We start from the raw sequence: 24,945 nt of genomic DNA, 5'->3' as shown, positions 1-24,945 counted from the left end.
AGTTTTCCGCTAAGATCTTTTGTCTGCTAATAAACTGAGTTTATGGTTTACTGAAAAATACGAGGCTTTGTGACAGAAATGGGTAATGTTTAGTCCAGTGAGCTAATCTCTGACATAAACATGCTTTCTTAAACTCAGATTAAGAAGTATGAGAGAGAATTCCAAAAATGTTAGTCTATGTACTAAGTAGTCAAATACTGGAAATGTGTAACGATAATTAAGAGAAATAGCCTAATCTTAAACTTAAATCTGTGGTCCATTCAATGCTTTCTAAACAGACACCTTAAAACATGGAGGAAGTTATTTTACGTCAGCGGTTCTCAACCTGTGGGTTGCGACCCCTTTGGGGGTAAAACGATTCTTTCACAGGAGTCTCCTGATTAATAACAGTAGCAAAATGACAGTCATGAAGTAGCAATGAAAATAATTTTATGGTTGGGCGTCACCACCACATGAGGAACTGTATGAAAGGGTCGCGGCATGAGGCAGGTTGAGAACCACTGCTTTATGTAAACACACCTGACTGGCTTATGAAGGGACTTCAAAAGATTCATGGAAAAAATGGAATGAAAAGATAATGGAATTTTTCTATGAACGTTTGTAGCCCCGTCATATGATAGAAAGCAGCCAATTACAGTTTAGTTGCCTCAAACTGATGGTGTGTATTCTTAAAATGGTGCTTCTCAAATATGAAAGATTCTTAGATCCTTTTGATAATCTAATGAAAGCCAAGAAACTTGCCACACACACAGTATTTTAAAGTGTTGACAACCTACTTTAAATCACAGCATTGTCACTGTAATGGGATGAGACATGAAGAGAATTTTTACACAGTTAACCAGGACTGACCTTACAGATAAGCTTGGGAAGTAAAAGTACAGCGACCACACCCACACACTCATCTGCCTCTTTTGCCAATTCAATGGTAATTTGGTTAATGCAAATATGCCTAAAATCTAGGCTACAAATATTAAAAAATTTAAATGTTTAATTTCTAACTTCTGCTAGCAACATCCATGTGATGATTTGTAAGTATTACAAAATACTGTGAAGGACAGACTCCTAGATAGCACGAGCAAAGCTCATGACACTCCCACCAGCAATGAAACGTCTCCATACATCATTTGTGACCTTGAACAGAATACAAGAAAATAAAGACACATTCATCCTAAGTGTGTTATAACCCTCAAGAATGGGAAATCAGTATCTCTGGAAAAGTTGGTTTTAATAGAATCGAACATTTAATTGTTGTCCCACAGTAATCAAAGTGAACATTTTAAAATTTATTACCCTTGGTATATCAAACTGAATTGCAGGAATGTAAGAAAGTCTGACTTGGAAAGAGTATCTAGAAAAAGACTGAATAACAAATACATTTTCCACTTTTTCATGGAAGTGTACATTGAAATCCACTTGTCTGATAGCAGCACTGCTGGTTGTAAGTGAGGTTTTTGTTTGCTTGTTTGCTTGTTTTCCTTCCAGAGGGAATGCGGAATGGCAGTAATTATCTTTGGAACAAATTATGATAGCAGCTATTAACAAAAGAATAGCCTCAACATAAATTTTTCAAGGGCAATAAATAGTTAAGTATATAAGTATGGAAAAATATGCTTCAAATATACTTTAAATTTTTCTGAGTTTATGATCTGTGCTTCCTTATTAATAAATGCGCTGTCATCACTTTCTGCTCTAGAGCAGCCAACCCGGAGCTCTGCGCTCCCCTGCCACCGTTAGCCTGTAACAAGAGGGACCCTTTGACTCCCGTCCATCTGGAGCAACGGGGAAATCTGCAGCACTCTGATTACTTCCCCAGTGTACACAGATTTTGCGTTGCTATTAAGAGACAGAGCAAATCGTTTGTTTCAAGGATTTATACCTCAAATCAGTTCTTTGATGATTTACCATGCCAACATAGGAAATAACAACAAATTACGTAACATAAACAGATATACAACATTGGACATGATAGATTGACCCTGGATTTCTCCCATAGAATAATTCCTTCTATAAATAAGACTTTATTTTATACATACATATATATATATATATATATATACACACACACAGACTCAACCTATAACTGGTCATGAATCATGGAGAGAGTTAGGATATAGCTTCAACAATCTAGACCACAGTGTCTGCTAGTCTACTGTCATCTCAGGCCACAAAAGACCTTCCCCAAGTGGATGCTCAGTCAAATGACGAGGCTCTTAAGTAAATGAATCCTACCAGAGCTTAGAATATAAAGCATACTACTTGCAGAATAGTCTTTTAAAAATTGGCTAAAGCAAACTTTTAAATATAAAGTATATCAAAAAGACTACTAAGGATTGTTTTTTAAACTATATCTAGAAATACAGGAAAATATGTGTATCTTCATAATAAAGTTCAATAAATATTCTTTCTGAATTCTATAAAGCCTACAAGATGTTATAGAATTATTTGGTTCTCACACATTAAAAAATCTGATTGCTTTGACATTAATTCATCCAAATTCTTATCTTACTCTCAAACATGTTTATTAATGCCTTTTCATTAAACTCAGCGCTTCAGTCCAACTTCCTTTTAGAAATGTGCTTTTTAGTTGGCTTTAATAAGGATACTTAATTTTTTAGCAAATAAACATGATTTAAAATTTAAGATTCAAAGTAGTTAGTTCTAGAAAAAGGCAGCCACTGGATTATCTGGTTTTCTAGTTTCCCCATATTTACAAAGCCTAGCATCCACTGTGGCTCCCCCCGACTGTCACTTCCCATAACGCCAAACGAGAGTAACCACAGTCCAGTTATTCACAGTACAGACTTTACCATTCCTCAGCATTTCACAACACTGTACAGTTGTTAATATCTGATTTTGTTAACATATGAGGATTAGCCTTATGTAACTTTTTGCTTTTGGAAAAGAAATGCTAAAGTCTTATTTTCCTAGCTACATTAAATCCAACTTCCACTATCAATTCTCAAGGTACTACGGAAAATGTACATTCCTAAAGAATTCCTAAAGAAAGGCAAAGCTGCCCAAGGGCGGCACTCGTCCACTTGTTTTATAGCGTCACCTTGTTAAATGCCTAGGGAAGCCCCTGGTTTCTTGTGGATTAGATCATAATTTAACATTGTGAAAGTAAGCTAAAAAACGATTGTGCTACTATTTAGGTATCAGAAAGGACCCGGACAAAACCGGCTACCTCCAGTGGTTTTCAGAACGGAAGACAACAGAGCTTACTAAACTGATAAGGAGCTATGGAGGTCACTAGGGCACGAAACGCTCTGCGATTCGCTTACTTGCCTACAAGTGCAGTATTTTTCGTGAATTGACGACACACCGCGTTTCCAACTTGTAACATGGAGTTCCAGCTTCTAAAGAGTGGACCGTGTGACTTGGAAAAGTCTGATTGTAACTAAGTAGCAACCTTCCCCCAGAAAAACACAGACAAAAGCCATTGGGAAATCAGGCACAGACGGTATTAATCGGGTTTCTTCCTGTGGTTTGTGTCCCAGGACAGACCAGTGTCCCCAGCGGAATCCAACACTTGTTACAAAACGACACAGCTATCCTTCTCCTTCTCCTTCTCCTTCTCCTTCTCCCGAGGCTCCTTTCGTTTACGTTCTGTCGTCCCAGACTGTCTCCCACTGGACGGAGAAGCGTGTGCTGGCTGGCCCTGCTTTAAGAGAAATACCCGAGAAGTTGCTCCAGCGCTCCTGGGGCGTCGGCACGGTTAAGTAGAAAGACAAGCAGCGCGAGCCGAAGCAACCACTAGAGGTGCGTTACGTCACACGCACTCTGTCGTTCAGGATTTACAGAGCACAGCCGCTCTGACTGAATGGAGCTTCCGCCCAAGCACAGCGAAATGAATATTAGGAATATTAATATCATACGGCTCAGATATAACATCAATATCTCTTAAATTGTTAACGCTTAGAAAATGCTACAGGCACTGACACGTTTTTGTAAACTGTGATAGTCTTCAAGGTTTTATTAAAATAAAGCTTCAGGTAGGTAATTTTGGAGCTAGGAACAGAAATTCTGCGCACAGTCGAATGGGGATGTCCACATTGAAAGTTTCATCAGACCTTGAAGGGCATGTTGCTTTCTGTGTGTCCAGTTAGCAGAAGGAATGGTTCGAACACGGCACGGTTAAAGATAAAAGGGTGAAATACATGTACCATTTCAGGAAGCGAGATTTAACATGGACAAAAAGTTCACTCAGTACTCCCAAAGTTCACAGGAAAATGGAATGAACAGATCATGGAGTCCCCACGGGCTTGTTGAGGCCTCCACACACAGTTAGTGCTGAAGGTGTCACCGCGGAACGGCAAAGCAGAGGGCGCGAGCGAGCGACCCTTCCACCCCCAGTGCATGCAGACTAGGGCTTAGGTGCTGCGGGGACCTGTTCCTCGCCCGACGGAGCCTTTATTGCACCGACGGGAGAGAGACAGCAGAGAACTCTCCCTGAGGAACTGCAACTGGGAAGACAGGCAGGATGCGCAAATCTACACGCCGGGCTCCCCGTGTGTGACCACAGTAAGACTGCCCCTCTAGCTGACAGAACGGATTGCGCTTATTTTCTTTTAATACGTAAAAAATAAAGCTTAAGTATCTTCTCATCAGAATGTCAGCAGAAATAATTTCACTGACTAGAGTAATTCTACAACTCTGCTTGATATGATCAAACTACTGAATGGCATGATATGTGAACGACAAGCCAGTAAGATTTAGAATTAAAGAAGCTTATTAGAAGCATAAAAAATTTAGGGCCACGTCATAAACACTATGGGTGCGCTAAGTGTAACGTAACTGGAGAGCCAACGCCTAATTCAAATTTTATTTGAACAGAAATGTCGTTATTGCTAATGGGATCGTGGTGTTTAAAAATTGGACACTAGGTTTACCTGGGCCTGTGTAGAAGCAGCAGCAGCGGCTGCGGCTGCCTGCTCCTGTTCCTGGTAATATTGAGAAGCCCTTCTGTCCTCCTCCTCTTGGAGCTGCTTGGCTAGTTCCAGGTCACTGATGCCTTCTGGGATCTGCTCCCAATTGATGCCTTGGCTCTGCTGTTCTTGTTGCAGCGATAAAGCCATCAGATAATCCTAAGATATTAAATCAGAACCCCATCAGCCAGGAGCGCCTCCGGAGAACTAAAGAGTCACACGAGAAGTTGTGTCTTTGACGCTAAGAGGAGGTTTGTTTTTTTTTTACAACACACCAGAGGCTTAATGTAAAAATGAAAGTTCGTTTTCTAATTCTTTGGGGGAGCTATCAATGTTTTTCAGCTATAAGTTTATTTTAGTGATGTCATTGCTCTAAATACTTCTGGAACTCATTTGCAATTCTTTCTGAACTGAGTACAAGTGCCATTTCATGAAAGTAAAAACAGAATTCCTGCTGGCAGAAGAAGCCCAGTCCACTGTATAAAATTCAGAAAGTGTAAATGAGAACATTAAAACCAATCACTATAATATTCCAAAGAGATAATCACTGGCAATATTTTCGTACAGATCTACTAGCATTTTCCTTCATTGACATATGTGTTCAAACATGTTCCCTCCGCCCTTTAAAACAACTGCTTTATCATCTTTATCCTTTCCCATTTGTCTTACATCCTATTAGGGAAAAAAAAAATTCCAACACAACAAAACACATAAGACTTTCCCTATTTGGAAATGTTTCCAAAACATTATTTTTTAAAGCCACATAGTAATCATATAATCAGTGAGTTAGGCACCCCTCTCCTCCTCCCACAGAGGACCTGGTGGCATAGTGGTTATACATTGGGCTGCTAACTGGAGGTCAGCAATTCGAAACCAGCAGCCGCATTGAGAGAGAAAGGTACGGCTTTCTATTCTTGTGAAGAGGTACAGTCTCATAAACTCACAGGGGCAGTTCTACCCGTCCTACGGGGTCACTCTGTGTCAGCAGTCTCTCAAAGCCAGCAAGTTTAGTTTGGTCCTCCTCCCAAACGTCCCTGGATGGGGAAAACCATGCACACTTAACTACTAACCTAAAAGTTGGCAGTTCGTACCAACTCAGTGGCACTGTGGAACAAAGGCCTGGTGATCTGCTTCCATGAAGACTACAGCCAAGAAAACCCTATGGGGCATTGCCACGGGTTAGAATCAACTTGATGGGACCAGGTTTCCACCCACCGCACCCCGCCCCAACATTTTAAAACTGTACTATTGTGACAGTTCACTCCTTTGGCTTTCTTTCTCTTTGCTCTGATCGTCTTTACAGATAGTGATATCTTACATGATAGAAACTGAGTATGTGGTATGCAGGCCTCTTTTTACAAAGGAAGGTCACGAAAGATCAGCATCTGTTTGCACATCCAGTATTCTGTGTACTCACATAATGCTGTTTACCGTATCAATATAGAACTTAATATATACACTATTTTTATAATATTAAGTAAAATGTCTGCTGCCCCTGCTACACTGACTGCAGAATCTTTGAAGAAAAGCTCGAATGAATTATCTTTGGATTCCCAGTATCTAGTTATGCTGTGAGGAATACAACTTTTTCTTCTTCTTTTTCTTTTAATGGTCTGTACCTGTGCTAATAGTGTTATTACTATTATTTTAAATCATCTTATTGGGGCTCATACAACTCTTATCACAGTCCATGCATACATCAATTGTGTAGAGCACATTTGTACATTCATTGCCCTCATCATTCTCAAAACATTTGCTCTCCACCCAAGCCTCTGGCATCAGCTCCTCATTTTTCCCCTCCCTCCCCGCTCCCCCCTTCCTCATGAACCCTTGATAATTTATATTAGATAGATGAATATAGTCTCTAAGTAACTGTTATTATCAGTCAAACATTTGCCAACTGTTGGGCAATCATATTCTTGTCTGATGTGGAATTCACATCACTGTCAACTCTAGTAGGATACTCGCTTGTAGGTCCAAGCCTGCTCTCATGTAGTCGGCAAACATCTCATCTGTTTCTGCTTAAATGGAAAGTCTACTGACTAGCACAGCTTCTGCTGTATCTGCTCCTGCTTACTCTGGATTCGAATGCTTACAGCGCCCCACTCTTCACACGGCACGTGCCACATTTGACTCCCTTGGCTTTTTCTGACTCGTCCAAGCGTATCTCAAATGTGTCCTCATCGCTTATCTCTCCTACCAAGGCTAAGCTACCCCTGCCTCTTGCTTGCAGCACTGGTCTCTACTTCTCTCTGTGCCCTTCCTGTCTACTCTGCGCACCCAGCAAACAAAACCCATCGCCATCGAGTCAATTCCAATACACGGCAACCCTGTGTGGGGTTTCCGAGACTGTACATCTTCACAGGAGCACGCAACTTCACATTTCTTCCCTCAGAGCAACTGCTAAGTTTGAACTACCAACCTTGAGGTTAGCAGCCCAATGCTTACTCCACAGCGCCACCAAGGCCTTTCATTTTCCACACAGAAGCCTTTACAGAAGGTAGGGTAGCCCTTCCATGTTTAACTCATCGCCCAACTTTGCTACTATAACTAGAATACAATGGAAACGCCTTCCTCCCTTGCAATTTAATACGATGTGGCCTTTTGAGCCAAAGTGTACAATTAATACACACACACAATAACCTCTTACCTATACCAGCAGGTGGACCGTGTAGGTGAAAATGAAGAGAAATTTCACAGGAATACTAATAAATAAGTCTTTAAGTCAACTGCTTTGTGTAACGGAACGCGGACCTGCAAGGAATGATCATCTTAAACAGTGTCAAGGGAACAGAGCTCTCACCTGGTCGATCTGGTCTTGCTGCCCTCTATAGACGGTCTCCGGATGGGAAGGAGGCCTCAGGTGAAATGCGGAGTCACAGAAATTCCCGTCACCGTCCACATTGTGAAGGCTCTCCCAAACGACGCTGTCTTCCGTAAGAAACCCTTGGTCTGTCACCAACAAATACAGCTGACCCTTCGTAAGGAACGACAAAGGAAAAAAAGGTTAAGAGATCGATCCTCTTCAGTACAATATGTAAGTAGCCCAGCTGGTTATTGTACTTACTGACTGAATGATCTCCACCTGGTTTTGAATATAGTTTATAACTGGCACACGAAACCATAACAAGGACGAAGAATTCTTGACTGGCCAACAGTCATAACATAAAATATAAACAGCTTTGGCGTCTTTGTGACATCACTTCACAAAACAGAAAGTTATTATACAAGTTCCTAAAAAATAGATGGTGGTCATGAATAGGACACAGTGACAATAAGTGAGACCACATTGCCTGTTGATGGTTTATAAATTAGCCTTATAGGACTAATCGGATGCCTATTCAGTTTTCCTTTCTGGGCACTAGTAGCTCCTCGTTCTCTGTCCTCGTGCACTACTCATTCATAACTATTTCTATTCCAGCCCCTTTGCTGTACCACAATCATGTTTCCCTTTTCATATCCCAGCATATAGCTTTGAATCTCTATCTCGGGACCTACTGTAAAATGCATGAGAGCCCAAGACAGAACTTAGCACACTAAGCTCGAAGTTTTCATAAGCATCAGTTCTAACTCCAACCACATATAAACTTTGTTTCAGTTTACTATTTAAGGTTTATAACCCATTTTTTATTTAGATTTACAGAAAATGTGATTTTCTTTGACTTGCTTAAGAGTCCCACCTGGTTAATATAGTGCTTACTATTATTCTAGAATCATATTCCTCACATTCTTCATATTTTCCACAACTGCTCTTGATAATAAAGATTAGCACGGTCGGGTAAGCACTGGACTGCCACCCCAAAGGTTAGAGGCTCAAACCTACCAGTCACTCCTCAGAAGGAAAATGAGCCTGCCTGCTCTTCTGAAGACTTACCGCCTGGGAAACACTAGACAGTGGTGCATGTTTTGCACTTGACTGGACAGCAGTGGGTTTGGAGTTGGTCTTGGTGGTGAAATCATTGAGTAAATTCTCAGGTTTTAAAAGCCAAGTTATTATTTCTGAACATTTACTTTTTGTCTAGCATTGTGGGACACAGCTCTTTATGACACACATGTCTTTTTGGCTGTCTACTGCCACTTAGCAGTTGCTGTTTTTAGTTGCCATTGAGACCATTCCACTTCATCCTGACCCGGTGGACACACTTGAAACCCATTGTTCCAGCCACTGTGTCAACCTAACTCCCTGAGGGTCTTCCTCTTTTCAGCTGGCCTTCCACTTGACCCGCACGATGGCCTTTTCTAGGAAACAGTCTCTCCGGATGTTATGCGCAAAGCATGTGAGATAAAAGTCTCTCCATTTTTTCTTCTAAGGAGCATCTGGCTGTACTTCTTCCAAGACAGACTTGAATGTTCTTCTTGCAATCCATGTGTTAGTATTGTGTTATACATTAATATAAATGTCATATAATAATAGTGTTAATATTCTTCAATACTATAATTCAAATGCAACAATCCTTCTCCAGCCTTCCTTATTCATTGTCCAGTTCTCACATACTTATGAAGCCAATGAAAATGCCATGCTTTGGAGGGGGGAGTGGGGAGGGAGGAGGAAAATATGAAGCTGATGCCAAGGGCTCAAGTAGAAAGCAAATGTTTTGAGAATGATGATGGCAACAAATAGACAAATGTGCTTGACACAAAGGATGGATGGGTGGATTGTGATAAGAGTTATACCAGCCCACAATAAAATGATTAAAAGAAAAAGAAAACACCATGGATTTGTCTAGGCACACCGGACAGCTTGGCTCTTTAACACTTTAAAGAGGTCTTTTGCAGCAGATTTGCCCCTTTCAGTGAATTATGTCATTTGATTTAGTGACAGATGCTTCCATGAGTGTAGATTATCGGTTCATTATTTTTTCTCTTATGATGATACTGTCAATTGGTCCCACTGGGAGGGTTTTGATTTTCCTTACATTGAGTTAATCCATACCAAGGCTACAGTCAGTTTTCCTCAGCAAAGGTTTCAAGTTCTCCTCCCTGTGGGCAAAGTTGTATCATCAACACATCATAGGTTGTTTATATGCCTTCCACCAATCCTGATCCACTGTTCTTTGCTCTCAGGTTATTTGCTCAACATATAGATTGAGTAAGTATGGCAAAAGGATACACTCTGACACCTACCTTTCCTGCTTTTAAACCATGTAGTATCCCCGAGTTAGTTAAAGTTTAATGTGCCAATCTGACTGATAAACATTATGTGGAGTTAATTGAAGGGCAGAGAGATAAATGGCTCGGTGAGCCTCACCTTTTGAGTTCTCGGGTCTCTTGTTTTGTGATGGTCGGACCTAGGTTCAGCTGCCTTAGTCAGTTCCCTGCTTCAGCTGGCAAGGCTCACTTCCTGCAAGAGGAGCTATGTGGACCTACCCCAATGCAGCACTGGGTGCTGGAGCAGCCGTGCGGAGACCTCTCCCAGCGCTGAGATGCTTACACATTCACTGATTCGGCTTTCCTCCTGTAGTCGACGTCATTGTGTGCGTTTTGTGAGATGGAAGACTTTGTGGATTGGTGTCAGACATTTGGGCTAATGTTGAACCTGTGCGTTTGGGTAACACTGGGTTGGGATGTTTTCTTGATGTGCACTTAACCTTTATATAAAACTCTCTCTTATACATGAGTTTCTGTGGATTTGTTTCTCTAAAATACCCAGACTAATACGATCCCCTTGTTCCGTTTGAAGGATTGCCTCTTGGTCTTTGTGGGCATGAGCCACTGTTCTGGACTTCACACTCTTAGCCATGTTATGCACTGTTTGTTATGATCTATGCCTTTGCACAGTCAATGTAACACAAGTACACATCTCGCTAGTATTCCGTGTTATCAGCCACGCCCCATCGGACTCAGCAATGCTACCCCTTGTTGTGCATCCTCTTCTGAAACTGACCTGACATGCTGCACCTGTCAATGTACTGCTGAGCCATTTTTAAATTATCTTTAGCAAAATTTTACTTCCATGTGATATTAGTGATACTGTTCAATAATTTCTATATTTGGTTGGATCACCTTTCTTTGGAATGAGTACAGATATTAATTTCTTCCAGTCAATTGGCCAAGTAGCTGTCTTCCACGTTTCTTGGCATAGACAAGTGATTGCTTCCAGAGTTTCATCAGCTTGTTGAAACATTTCAATTGGTATTTCATCAATTCCAGGAGGGTTTTTTTTTTTTTTTTTGGCTAATGCTTTCAGTGTAACTTGGACTTCTTCCTTCAGCACCATGAGTTCTTGTTCATATGCTTCCTCTGAAAATGGCTGAATGTTGCCTAGTGCTTTTTGGTATAGTGACTCTTAGTGATTGTATATTCTTTGCATCTTCTTTTGCTGCTTCCTGCAAGGTTCAATATTTTGCCCACAGAATCCTTCAGTATTGCAACCCAAGACTTGAATCTTTTCCTCCTTTAAGCTTGAGATGTGCTGAGCATGTTCTCCCCCTTTTATTTTCTAATCCCGGGTCTCTGCACATGACATTATAATGCTTAACCCTGTCTTCTTGAACTCTTTTGAAATTTTCTGTTCAACTTGCTTACTTCATCATTTCTTTCTTTTGCTTTAGCTACTCTATATTCAGAGCAAGGTTCAGTCTCTTCTAACATTCACTTTAGTCTCCTCATCCCCTTTTTGTCTTTTTGATGACCATTTGGTTTTTTCCTCTATGCTCTCTGTCATCTCATAACTGGTCTGGCCTTTCACGGTTCCTGTTCAATATATACAATCTGTTCTTGAGATGGTTTATAAATTCAGATGGGGTATACTTAACATTGTATTTGGGCCCTTTGGACTTACTGAAATAGTCTTCAACTTCAACCTGAACTTGTATATGACCTGTCCCACCACTGGCTGCTGGCTTTGTTTTGTCTGTTAGTATCCAGCTTCTTTATCAACTCTTCCCACAAATACAGTCATTCTGATTTCTATGTATTTCATCTGTTGAGAGCTGCTATTTGTAGTTGAAAAAAGTATTTGCAGTGATCAAGTAATTAAAAATCATTTTATTGGGTTTTGTACAACTCTTATCACCATCCATCCATCCATTGTGTCAAGCACATTTGTACATTTGTTGCCATCATCATTCTCAAAACATGTTCTTTCTACTTGAGCCCTTGGTATCAGCTCCTTATTTCACCCCTCCCCCCCAATCAAGCAATTTATTTTGCAAAATTCCATAACACAATCTCAGCTGTATTTCTAATACCATCCAGTCATATTGTTCAACTACCAATCCTATACTTTTGTGTCCCATTTTTACATTCCAATTGACAATAATTATCAATGTATCTTGACTGCATGTTTGATCAATTTCAGAGTGAAGAAGTTGGTAGAACGCTTCAATTTCTTCACCATTAGCTTTAGTAGTTGGTGTGTACATTAGATACTGATTAATTTACATGACCACTGAAATTACCAGTTGCATGAAAGGTATTTATAAAGAAAAACACATTAATTGCTTTTTATTGACATATAATTTACAAGCATACAAGAGTTCATATTAAGAACAGTTGCCTAATCATCACCACAATCAATTTTAGACCATTTTCTTCTTTCTTGTATTCATGCTTGTTAGTTATTTCTCCCCAACCTCTTCTTCCTTAGGAGCCTGGTGGCATACTGGTTATAAGTTGGGTTACAAGGTTATAAGTCTTCAAGGTCTACAGATCAAAACCACCTGCCCCTCAGGGCTCCCGTAAAGAGTTACAGCCTCAGAAACAAGGGCAGTTCTACCCTGCCCTTATAGCATCGCTATGAGTTGGCACTGACCTGAGGGTAGTGACTTTGTTTTCTTTTAATTTTCCCTGCCATTTCCCTAGGTACTTGTTAATCCAGTTACTGTCCCTATAGATTTACCTACCCTGGGTTTCATATACAGAAATAGCATACAAAACAAAAATAAGAACAAATAAAAAACTTAACAAAATCTCAATAGAAAAGAAAGCATAAAATATCAAAAACTGGAATAAATTTAAAATAGAAGAAAAGGGAGACCAAATGATAAAGTGTCCTATTTAACGTGACTGTGTGTGCCCTAATTGACCTTACACTCATCTCTGATGGCAAGGCTCTCTGCATTTCTGGTCTAAGGCATAATCCTTGTGGCAACCATGAAAATGGATTTGGGACTTAAGAAGAATATTGACATAATGTTTAAAGATACTGTTCCATACAAGAACTGAGTTCAGGCTTATCCTGCACCCAGTCGTTCTTTTCCATTAGATGCGTTCCAATTCACCAAATATCTGAATGCCTGCTATATATTCAGTGTCATACTAAGTGCTTGGGACCCATCACATGGAAAGTATTGACCTCACTGTCACTCTGGTATTAGTACTTCTTTAGATGATTCCATAGAATCCTACACTTCAAATGATCTTTCTTATTATAGCTATTTGTCAAATTTAATAGAAATAATTGAGTGATTCTAGCCTCCAAAGGATTGTAAATAATAACATGATATAATAGAATAAAAAATAATAAATGAAATATAACATGCCTGAATAAATTTTTTGTAACCAGCTTGAATTCCTCTTGAATTGACTTCTTGGGACCTGAGTTTCTTATCTTATAAAATGAGGTAATCAAAACTAAATCAAACTCATTATTGTCAAGTTCATTTCTAAGGAGAGCAATCATACATAGGGTTTTTAAGACTGTAAATTTTATAGACAGTTGTAAGAAGATCTCTCAGATATTTCATAAATTGAAAAACTAACTTTATACATATTCGATAGGCCCGACCTCACCCACAAAGAGTTTTCTTATCTACCCAGAGAGGAAGTTCAGAGTTTGGAGTTAGAATTCAGACTGAAGTTGTTGCCTACAAGGAGTCCACAGCTTGTCTGTCAATTTGTCATATTGCAGTTGCTTGGATGTTGCTGTGATGCTGGGAAGTATGCCACCGGTGTGTCTTCAACCAGCAGGGTTACCCATTTTGGGAAAAAGACCTTATTTTTTTAAAAAAACGCACTGAAAACTTTTTTTGCCCCCTACATTTTAAGAATAGAAGTGGAACCTCTAGAATGTAATGATGGCAACATATGTACAAACATGCCTGACACATTGTTATATAGATTGTTACAAGAGCTGTAAGACCCTCAATAAAATGTTAAAAATGCAACTCTCTCCCTCACGCTTATTCTTTTTTCACTCTTACTTTCTCACTCACTCACTCTCTCATTCACTCACCCTCATTCACTCACTCTAACACACTCTCATTCACTCACTGACTTACTCATCTCTCTCACTCTCATTCACTGACTCACTGACGGACTCTCACTCACTGACTCACTCTTACTCACTCTCATGCACTCACTCACTATCTCACTCACTCTCACTCTTATTCACTGACTCACTCTCATTCACTGACTCACTGATTCACTCACTCTCACTTTCACTCACTCTCATTCACTGACTCATTGGCTCACTCTCTCACTCACTGTCTATCACTCTCACTCACTCTCATGCACTGACTCACTGGCTCGCTCACTCACTCACGCTCTCACTCTCATTCACTAACTCACTCTCAAAAGAAATAAAATGTTAAAAATGAAAAACAAAGAATAGCAGTGGAACACTGTCTGATGTAGAAGAGTTAGACGGCACTCAAAATACTCCTCAGAGTGCACGGATGTGGACGGAGTCACTTTTAGGCCTTTTGTTTGTTGATGTGGCATGACTCAATATGAGAAGGGACAGCTCCAAGTATCTGTTAACAATTTTAACTAGAACATACACGGTATGAATGTAACAAGTTGTAACAAATGGAATCCATAAAGATCAATATCCTAGGAATTAGTGAATTGAAGGGGACTTCTTGGCTAATTTGAATCAGAGAATCATTTAGTTTACTATGCCAAGATTGACAAATTGAAGAGAAATAGGGTCATAGTTATTTTCAAAAAGAGCCTTTCAAGATCTATCCTGAAGTACAACACTGTCAGTGATAGGAAAATATCTATAGACCTACAGGGAGGACCAGTTAATGCAAATATTATTGAAGCCGATGCACCAACCACTAATGTCAAAGATGAAGAATTAATTTTACCAACTTCTGCAATTTGAAACTGACCAAACAAACCAAGATGCCTTGACTGTTTTCACTGATTATAATATGAAATTTGGAAACAAAAAGGGTTAGTAGTTGGAAAAGATGACTTTGGTTGTAGAAACAAGGCCAGAGATCACATGACAGAATTAATAAGACCAGTGTTCTATTCACTGGAAATATCCCCCACTTCCTCATGTCTTTAACAATAACTGTACACATGGGTCTAACCAAATGGAATACACAGGAATCAGAAGGATCTTGGCTGAAGGCATACCAGAAATATGTGTATGTATATATTTCTATTGGGGTTTTATTACTACACAAAAGCATTCAGCTCTGTGATTCATAACAATTTATGAATAACCTTGTGAAGAATGGGAATTCCAGAACACTTTATTGTGCTCCTAAGAAACCTACACGTAGTCCAGAGGCAGTCATTCAATAAAGGGACATTGGGTGGTTTTCAATCCGGAAAGGCAATGTATTAGGGTTGAATCCTTTTACCATATTTACTTAATCAATTTGAATGCTGAGCAAATAATCAAAATCTGAGTGATATGAAGAAGAACATTGTATTAGAACTAGAGAAAGATTCATTAACAACTGGTGACAATGCGATGATGTAACCTGACTTGCTGAAAGTGAAGAGGACCTGAAGTACTTTCTTTTATAAAAAAAATAAAGTAGACTTTATCTAAAAGATAAAGGTGGTGATGTCAGTGTTGGCTAATCAAATTGGGCTCAAGTGTTTTAGCAGCTCTTTAACGCCATTGCAGACGGGCATGCCAAGGGCATTCTGAAGGCCAATTACATATTGAAGTTATTTCAGAAACCAAGATGTTCTCAAAAGCTGATGACATTTGGATTTCTCTTATAGTCAGACTAACAATTCAACAGGAGCAACTAGATTGTTTAGTTGTGAAAGTTAAAACACTAGACTAAGCAGCCCCCTTTTCGTCTCCACAAATTCCTATGGCAAAAGTAGTTACTTCTGACAGTCAACATTTCCAGAGGGGAGTTGAGGGATACTGGGAAAATGAAAAATAAAATTCATAAAGGTCACTGTAATTCATAGAGGCAGTTGCAACTTACGGCAAACAAAAGCCTATTCCCATGTCCACATCAAAGCACTTTCTGATGTAATTTGAGGACTACAACTTTTTTGTTTTGGTTTTATTTTTTAAATCATTTTACTGGAGGATCATACAACTCCTATCACAATCCATACATACATCGTGTCAAGCACATTTATACATTTGTTGCCATCATCATTTAAAAAAATTTTTTTCTTTCTACTTGAGCCCTTGGTATCAGCTCATTTTCCCTTCCCTCCCCACCCCCTCCCTTATGAACCATGATAATTTATAAATTATTATTATTATTTTTAATGATTATTTGAATTTTTTTATTTTTTATTTATAAATTATTATTATTAGTCATGTCTTATAGTGTCCGATGTATCCCTTCACCCACTTTTCTGTTGTCTGTCCTCCAAAGAGGGGGCTATGTGTACATCATTGTGATCGGTTCCCCCTTCCTCCCCACTTCCCCCTGGTATCGCTACTCTCATTATTGGTCCTGAGGGGTTTATCTGTCCTGGATTCCCTGTGTTTCCAGTTCTTATCTGTACCAGTGTACATCCTCTGGTCTAGCTGGATTTGTAAGGTAGAATTGTGATCATGATAGTGTGGGGGATAGCATTAAAGAACTAGAGGAAAGTTGTATGTTTCCTCAGTGCTATACTGCACCCTGACTGGCTCATCTCCTCCCCATGACCAATCTGTAAGGGGATGTCCAGTTCCCTACAGATGGGCTTTGGGTCCTCACTCCACACTCCCACTCATTCACAATGATATGAATTTTTGTTTTTTGATGACTGGTATCTGATCCCATAGACATCTCATGATCACACAGGCTGGTGTGTTTCTTCCATGTGGGCTTTGTTGCTTCTGAGCTAGATGGTCGCTTGTTTATCTTCAAGCCTTTAAGATCTGAGACGCTATATCTTTTGATAGCCGGGCACCTCATTTCTTCACATTTGCTTATGCACCTACTTTGTCTTCAGTGATCGTGTGGGGAAGGTGAGCATCTTGGAATGCCAGTTTAACAGAACAAGTGCCATTGCATTGAGGGAGTACTTGAGTAGAAGCCCCTGTCCATCTGCTACCTTAATACTAAATATATATATATATATATATATATATATATATATATATATACACAAATAGATCTATTTCCACATCCTCATATATAAATATATTTACATATGTACATGTCTGTATTTAGACCTCTATAAATACCCTTTGCCTCCTAGCTCTTTCTCTATTTCCTTTTACTTTCCTCTTGTCCCACTATCATGTTCAGTCTTCTATTGGGTTTCAGTAATTCCTTTCAGTCAGTTATACTGCCCTTGATCAAACCCTACCAGGCCTCCTAGACCCTGCTTGCCATTGATTTTGGATCACTTGTTGTTCCCTTGTCCTTGGCTTTGTTAACACCCACTACCTCCCCCACCCCGGCTCCCCCCTTGCCCACTTTACCCAGGAACTGTTTCTGGTTGTTTTCTCTTCCAGATTGTTTATCCTGCCTATCTTATGTAGCTAGATCTGCAGAGACAATAATATGCACAAAAAACAAAACAGAGCAAAACAAAACAACAAAATCAACGACAAAAAAAAAAAAGCAAAAAAAAGCCTGTAAGTAGTTCAAGGTCTGCTTGTTGACCTTTAGGAGTGTTTTCCAGTCGAGTCTGATGGGATGCCACGCTCTGGCCCCCAAATCTATTTTTGGTATTCCCTCCAGACTTCCTTGCTCTGCTCCTCTTGCTGTTCTGTTGTACGTTCTGGTGTTTGCCTTGGTGTGGTGGGATCAGATCGGGCGCAATTCCCACACTGTGTCTCCAGTGTCCCACATAGGGCTATGGGTCAGTGAGGGATGTTGTGTCTCGTAGTGAGGCCGGCCATATGGTCCTCTCTGTGGTGGACTATAGTTTTCATTCAATATGGGTCAAATGGCGGTATGACGAAAACAAAAGTCCGTACTATTAAATCAATATGCAACATGAAGGTGAAGGACATAGTGAAGTTGTTAAGGATTTAAATTTGTTTGGCTATATAATAAAAATGTATGGAAGCAGCAGTCAAGAAATCAAATGACATATTACACTGGGCAAATGTGTTGCAAAAAAAAAAAAGCTCTTTAAATTATTAAAACGCTCCTCCAAGAAGAATTTGTTTCAAATGACGACATTGATTCTGCAGCTCCGGGAGAGGGACATATCTGATCAGAGCACACGGGAGCAGATGAAAGGGCAGGAGGAGACAGTGGAGCACAGCCTGGCCCACCAGGCCATGAGGATGAGGTTCCTGATTAGAGCAGACAGTCCAGAGAGAGAGGACCACATGGCTGGTCCCACTATGAGACATGATGCCCCTCAGTGACCAATGGCGCTACAGGGGACAGCACCGGAGACACACTGCGAATTGCACCTGACCTGATCCCACCACACCGCGGCAAAGCACTGGGGGAGTGCAGCGGAACAGCAAGGGAATGAGCGGCAAGGTCCCCAGGGAGTGCTGAAAGTGGACTTTGGAGCCAGGGCGTGGTGCCCCAACAGACTGGACTGGAAAACACTCCTAAGGGCCAACAAACAATCCTTGAACTAACTACAAGTTTTTCTTTCTTGACGTGTTTTGTTTTGTTCTTTGTCAGTGGTTTGTTGTTGCTGTTTTGTTGTCTGGTTGTATACTGTTGCTTTGTTTTCCTCTGTCTTGTTTTTGTGCACATTATTATCTCCACAGGTCTGTTTAAATAGGACAGGCTGGATGGACTATCTGGAGGAAAAACAATGGGACCGACAGTTCAAGGGGGACTTGGGAAAGGGGGAGGTGGGAAGGGGGTAAGGAAGTGGGGTTAACAAATCCAGGGACAAGGGAACAACATGGGATCCAAATTGGTGGTGAGAGGGGAGTGGCAGGCCTGGTAGGGAATGATCAAGGGTAAGGTTATGTAAAGAAGAGGTATAGCTGTAACCCAGGTGGGGATGGAGCATGATAGTGGGGCAGGAGGAAAGTCAAGGGAAATAGAGGAAAGAGCTAGGAGACAAAGGGCATTTATAGAGGTCTAGACAAAGACATGTACATGCAAATATATATATGAGGATGGGGAAATAGATCTATTTGTCTATATTTATAGGTTTAGTATTAAGATAGCAGAACGACCTTGGGCCTCTACTCAAGCACTCCCTCAATGCATGAATACTTTCTTCTATTAAATTGGCACTCTATGTTGCTCACCCTCCCGACACAACCACTGAAGACAAAGCAGGTAAACAAGTAAATGTGGTGAAGAAAGCTGATGGTGCCCAGCTATCAAAAGAGATAGTGTCTGGGATCTTAAAGGCTTGAAGGTGAACAAGCGGCCATCTAACTCAGAAGCAACAAAGACCACATGGAAGAAGCACACCAGCCTGTGCGATCACAAGGTGCCAAAGGGATCAGGTATAAGGCATCATCCAAAGGAAAAAAAATACCATAGAGAATGAAAGGGGAAGTGCAGAGTGGAGACCCAAAGCCCATTTGTCGGCCACTGGAGATCCCTTCACAAAGGGGTCTAGGGGAGGAGATGAGTCAGTCAGGGTGCGATGTAGCACCGATGAAGAATACAGTTTTCCCCCAGATCCTGGATGCTTCCTCCCCACCAACTACCATGATCCAAATTCTACCTTGCAAGACTGGATAGAGCAGAGGTTGTACACTGGTGCATATGGGAGCTAGAGGCACAGGGAATCCAGGGTGGGCGATACCTTCAGGACCAGGGGCGTGAGGGGCAATACTGGGAGAGTAGAGGGTGAGTGGGTTGGAAAGGGGGAACCAACTACAAGATCTACATGTGACCTCCTCCCTGGGCGACAGACACAGAGAAGGGGGTGAAGGGAGATGCTGGATATGACAAAATAATAATCTATAAATTATCAAGGGCTCATGAGGGAGGGGGAAGCAGTGAGGGAGGGGGAAAAAGAGGACCTGATGCAAAGGGCTTAAGTGGAGAGCAAATGCTTTGAAAATGATTAGGGCAAAGAATGTACAGATGTGCTTTATACAATTGATGTATGTATATATATGGATTGTGATAAGAGTTGTATGAGCCCCTAATAAAATGTTTAAATAAAAAAATTGTTAAAAAGCAAAGATTTCAATTTGTGGACTAAGGTATACCTGACCCAAGCCATGGAATTTTCAATGGCCTCATATGCATGTGAAATGTGTTGTAGGCAAAGAGTGCGGAATGAATATATCATGGAATGCCAGACCAATGAAAAACTCTGCCCTGGAAGAAATACAAGCAAAATGGTCCTTTGAAGGGAAGATGGCTAGGAATCTACTTAAGTACTTCGGATGTGTTCTCATGGGGGACACTTGTGGAGAAGGACATCATGCTTGGTAAAGTAAAGGGTCAAGGAAGAGGAGGAGGAGCCTCATTGAGATGGATTGACAAAGCAGCAGCAACAATGGGCTCAAACCTTGCAATGATTGTGAGTATTGGCAGGAGGAGGGAGTGTTTCAGTCTATTGTACACAGGCTTGGTCTGTTTACCTGGGGTGGCTATGAATTGGAACCTAGTTGATACCACCTAACAACATGCTGGGAAGTTATGGGCAAGTTACTTAGCATATTAAATCTGTTTCCTCAGTTTTAAAATGAGGATAATAATGTCCATACCTTATAGAAGAATTGTGAAGATTAAATGAGATAATTAATATAAAAAGTTTAGCACAATGAAAGGCACATTAAGTGCTTAATGAATGTATTATATTCATGAACATTTCCTCAATCTGTCTTAGTCTTAGAATCTATTCTCTTTTTCTGTCCCTTATTTAAGAGAAAAAGATGAATCTCTTTGCTTGTCATGTGCTGTAAATCACTTTCCTTGCTTTTATTTCCACATGTCTCTCTTTTCCCTTTAAATTAATTTTTACTTAACTGTAGCCTTCTGTGGTGGTGTTGGGGGGATCCCCATGATAGCCCGAGTCAAACAGAAAACATAATGGGAAAATTTAATCCTTTTACATGACTTTAGTTTTACCGAGAAATATATCTCCTTACAATCTGGCTTTTACTACTAATCCCTAACTATAAAGTAAAACAAACAAAAAAAATCAACTTCAAAAACCTTAGTTTTGGAGGGGGTAGCAGGGAGGGAGGGGGAAAAAAGAGGACCTGATGCAAAGGGTTTATGTGGAGAGCAAATGCTTTGAAATTGATGAGGGCAAAGAATGTACAGATGTGTTTTACATAATTGATGTATGTATGGATTTTGATCAGAGTTGTATGAGTCCCTAATAAAATATTTAAAAAAAAGAATGAAGGCAACATATGTACAAACATGCCTGATTCAATTGATTGTGATAAGAGTTGTACGAGGCCCCAATAAAAGAATTTTTTAAAAGATATGACAAAATAATAATAATAATGTATAAATTATGACGGGTTCATGAGGGAGGAGGCAGTGGGGAGGGAGGGGCAAAATGAGGAGCTGAAACCAAGGGCTCAAGCAGAAAGCAAATGTTTTCACACTGATGATGGCAACAAATGTACAAATGTGCTTGACACAATGGATGGATGTTTGGATTGTGAAAAGAGTTGTATGAGCCCCCAGTAAAATGTTTAAAAAAACAACAACCTTGGTTTTGAATATACTTGAGAGATGTGAAAAATTAAAACCAATAGGACAGTAGAAATGGTTATGATATGGATATAAAAGTTACTACTGGAAATGGATGGCAGAGTTACAGAGGATGAAAGTGGAGAGAGAACTAAGCAGCTAATAACATATAAACCAACCAGTGGTCTAGACAGGAGCCAAGGTATCAGTAGTTTATGTTTGAAGGAAGGGGAAAAAAACCAGAAGTTCCTGGAGGAGGATCACAAAAATAAAATTGAATGACTGGATCACAGATGTAGAATTAGGTAAAGACAAGAATACAACAGCCAACGTGGAAACCAGTAAGTATCCAACAAACAGGCATGATCATCTGGATGACACGAGAAAGAAAAGCACTAAGCGTTTCTAGGAAAGAGATGGCTTCTTTACAACCTATTTCGACACTTGCAAATTTCCTGCCTGGCTGAAAAGCAAGTCTTTGGTATCCAGAACCACAGGAATAGCTCAGGAAGAATCCACATCTGCTTTTAGATCCTAACCTAGTTGCTGTTTGGTATCTTTGAGTTAGTTCCAACTCATAGCTTATCCTACGTGCAAGAGAATGAAATACTGCCTGGTCTAGCACCAACCTCACAACTGTTGTTATGTGTGAGTCCATTGTTGCAGCCACTGTGTCAGTCCATCTTGTCGAGGGTCTTCCTCCTGTTTGCTGCCTTTCTGCTTTATGAAGCATGATGTCCTTCTCCAGAGATGAGTCTTTCCTGGTAACACATCCAAAATACTTGAGACAAAGTCTCGCCACTCTTGCTTCTCAGGAGCATTTTGGCTATACTTCTTCCAAAATAGATTTGTCTGTCCTTTTGACAGTCTATGGTACTTTCAATGTTCTTCATTAGCAAAGTACTTCAAATGTATCAGTTCTTCTTTGGTCTTCCTTGTTCAACGTCCAAATTTCACATGCATGCATATAATGCAATTGAAAATACCCTGGCTTGAGTCAGGCACACTTTAATCCACAAAATAGTATCCTTGTTCTTCAACACCTTAAAGAGATCCTGTGCAGCAGATTTACCAAATTTACCAAATACTTGCCTCTGATAAAACACTTCTAGAGTTCCCAGAGTTTAGATGTCAAAAGATTTTCACACACAAGTTAGAATTTAGGAAATTCCTATGGAAATTGATACACCCAGTAAAGAAACTGGGCTGACCTTTGTTAAGAATTGCTCTTATCTTCTTGTTGGTCTCGGTCCTGAGAGAATAATGACATGAAACATGAGTACTAATATGTATGAAGACTTCTAATGAAAGTTATTATAAAATTTTCTCCAATATTAAAATAATAGTGTTCCAGATAATTATGTTCAGTGTCAGTTCATTATAGTGGCCCCTAATTATAGATAGTATTTATCTGCAGTATAGAAGCATTCTATTCAGATATTATATTTCTCTTGTGCCAAAAATATTATCTTGAATTATCTGGGATGATTTGTGTTTATGTTTACATTACAGCTATTTCAAAGTATCCATAGAAGTAGGAAAATGGAAAGGTAATCACTTAAAATGAATGAACATAGATCTATTTCCCCATCCTCATATATAAGTATATTTACATATGTATATATGCCTTTATTTAGACCTCTGTAAATAGATCTATGTGCATATAGTTATCAGTTTAGTATTAAGGTAGCAGATGGACATTGGCTCTCCACTCAAGTACTGCCTCAATTAAAGAATACTTTGTTCTATTGAACTGGCATTCCATGATGCTCATCTTCCTGACACGATCGCTGAAGACAAATGGGTGCGTAAGCAAATGTGGTGAAGAAAGCTGATGGTGCCCGGCTATCAAAAGATGTAGCATCTGGAGTCTTAAAGGCTTGAAGGTAAACAAGTGTCTATCTAGCTCAGAAGCAATAAAGCCCACATGGAAGAAGCACACCAGCCTGTGTGAACAGATGTGTCGAAGGGATCAAGTATCAGGAATCAAAGAACACAAAATCATTTCATTGTGAATAAGGGGGAGTGCAGATTGGGGACCCAAGACCCATCTGTTGGCAACTGGACATCCCCTTACAGAAGGGTCACAGGGAGGAGACGAGCCAGTCAGGGTACAGTGTTGCAACAATAAAGCATACAATTTTCCTCTAGTTCCTAAATGCTTCCTCCCCTTCCTACCCCCCACTATCATGATCCCAATTCTAGCTCACAAATCTGGCTAGACCAGAGGATGTACACTGCTGGTACAGATAGGAACTGGAAACACAGGGAATCCAGGACAGATGATCCCTTCAGGTCCAGTAACAAGAGTGGTGAGACTGGCAGGGTGGAGGGAGGGTGGTGTGGAAAGGGGGAACCGATTACAAGGATCTACATATAACCTTCTCCCTGCGGGGTGGACAACAGAAAAGTGAGTGAAGGGTGACGTCAGACAGTGTAAGATATGACAAAATAATAATTTATAAATTATCAAGGTTCCATGAGGGAGGGGGGAGCCATGGAGGGAGAAGGAAAAATGAGGGGGAAGCCCTGATGACAGGGGCTTAAGTGGAGAGCAAATGTTTTGAGAAGGATGAGGGCAATGAATGTACAAATGTGCTTGACACCATGGATGTATGCATGGATTGTGGTAAGAGTTGTATGAGCCCCCAATAAAATGATTTTTTTAATGAGTGAACAAAATAGCTCTAACATTTTCAAAGTTCTTCAAATGTAAAATACTAGAAGACATTGCCAAGACCTAATGTAATATTAAAGTGCCGTATATATTTTTGTATTAGCCGTGTTTTTCAGCACATTTTTAAATCCAGTTTTTATGGTAAAATTAGCTGCCTCGGCTGATATTCGGGTTGGCTTACACTCAAGTATATATGGCAGTTATATCTCGTTTACAGTATCTCGTATCTCATTTGAAAAAGTAGCTTTCTATTTTTTACTTGCTAGTGAAAAATGGATTACCCACGGCTCAAGTTTATAAAGAACTAGACATATTCTCACAATTTAGTTACTAGTAAGTGAAGATAAAATATTTAATGCTGAACAGATTTAATAGAAAAAAGATACACTCTTCCATCCTGTTTCCAGACCAAGCAAATGCATGGTAATGTGGATGAGGAAGGAATTCTTCCTGTAAATTTTGTTTTCTAATCCTTTAGTATTTATTGACCATCACCTGTTAGCCAGTTTGTTGGGCGACGGTGGTTTACACGTTGCTATAATACTGGAAGCTATGCCATCGGCATTTCAAGTATCAACTGGTCACTTATGGCAGGCCGGTGTCAGTGGGCCTTTCAGACTAAGACAGAGTACAAAGGAAGGTT

The 24,945-nt window shown here is 40.1% G+C and overlaps 1 protein-coding gene across 3 annotated transcripts in view; it reads right to left on the bottom strand.

Moving 5' to 3' along the window:
• Nucleotides 1-2,029: 2,029 nt before the first annotated feature.
• The window catches only part of MINDY2 (MINDY lysine 48 deubiquitinase 2), a 77,492-nt gene continuing 54,576 nt past the window's right edge, over nucleotides 2,030-24,945 (bottom strand). Inside the window, exons 7-9 of one of the 3 annotated variants that reach the window (XM_075531817.1) lie at nucleotides 7,729-7,902; nucleotides 4,890-5,084; nucleotides 2,030-3,661 (exon numbers count right to left, since the gene is read on the bottom strand). In XM_075531817.1, coding sequence (XP_075387932.1) covers nucleotides 3,533-3,661; nucleotides 4,890-5,084; nucleotides 7,729-7,902 — 498 coding nt within the window. In that variant the 3' untranslated portion in view covers nucleotides 2,030-3,532. Of the gene's footprint in view, nucleotides 3,662-3,942; nucleotides 4,091-4,889; nucleotides 5,085-7,728; nucleotides 7,903-24,945 lie in introns of those variants that run through there. The other 2 variants (XM_075531818.1, XM_075531820.1) reach the window with 2 other exon arrangements.

This window comes from Tenrec ecaudatus, chromosome 14 (assembly GCF_050624435.1).
Source record: "Tenrec ecaudatus isolate mTenEca1 chromosome 14, mTenEca1.hap1, whole genome shotgun sequence".
Taxonomy (NCBI): Eukaryota; Metazoa; Chordata; class Mammalia; order Afrosoricida; family Tenrecidae; genus Tenrec; species Tenrec ecaudatus.
The sequence above is the reverse complement of the archived record's forward strand: the minus strand, read 5'-3'. Positions and strand labels throughout refer to the sequence as shown.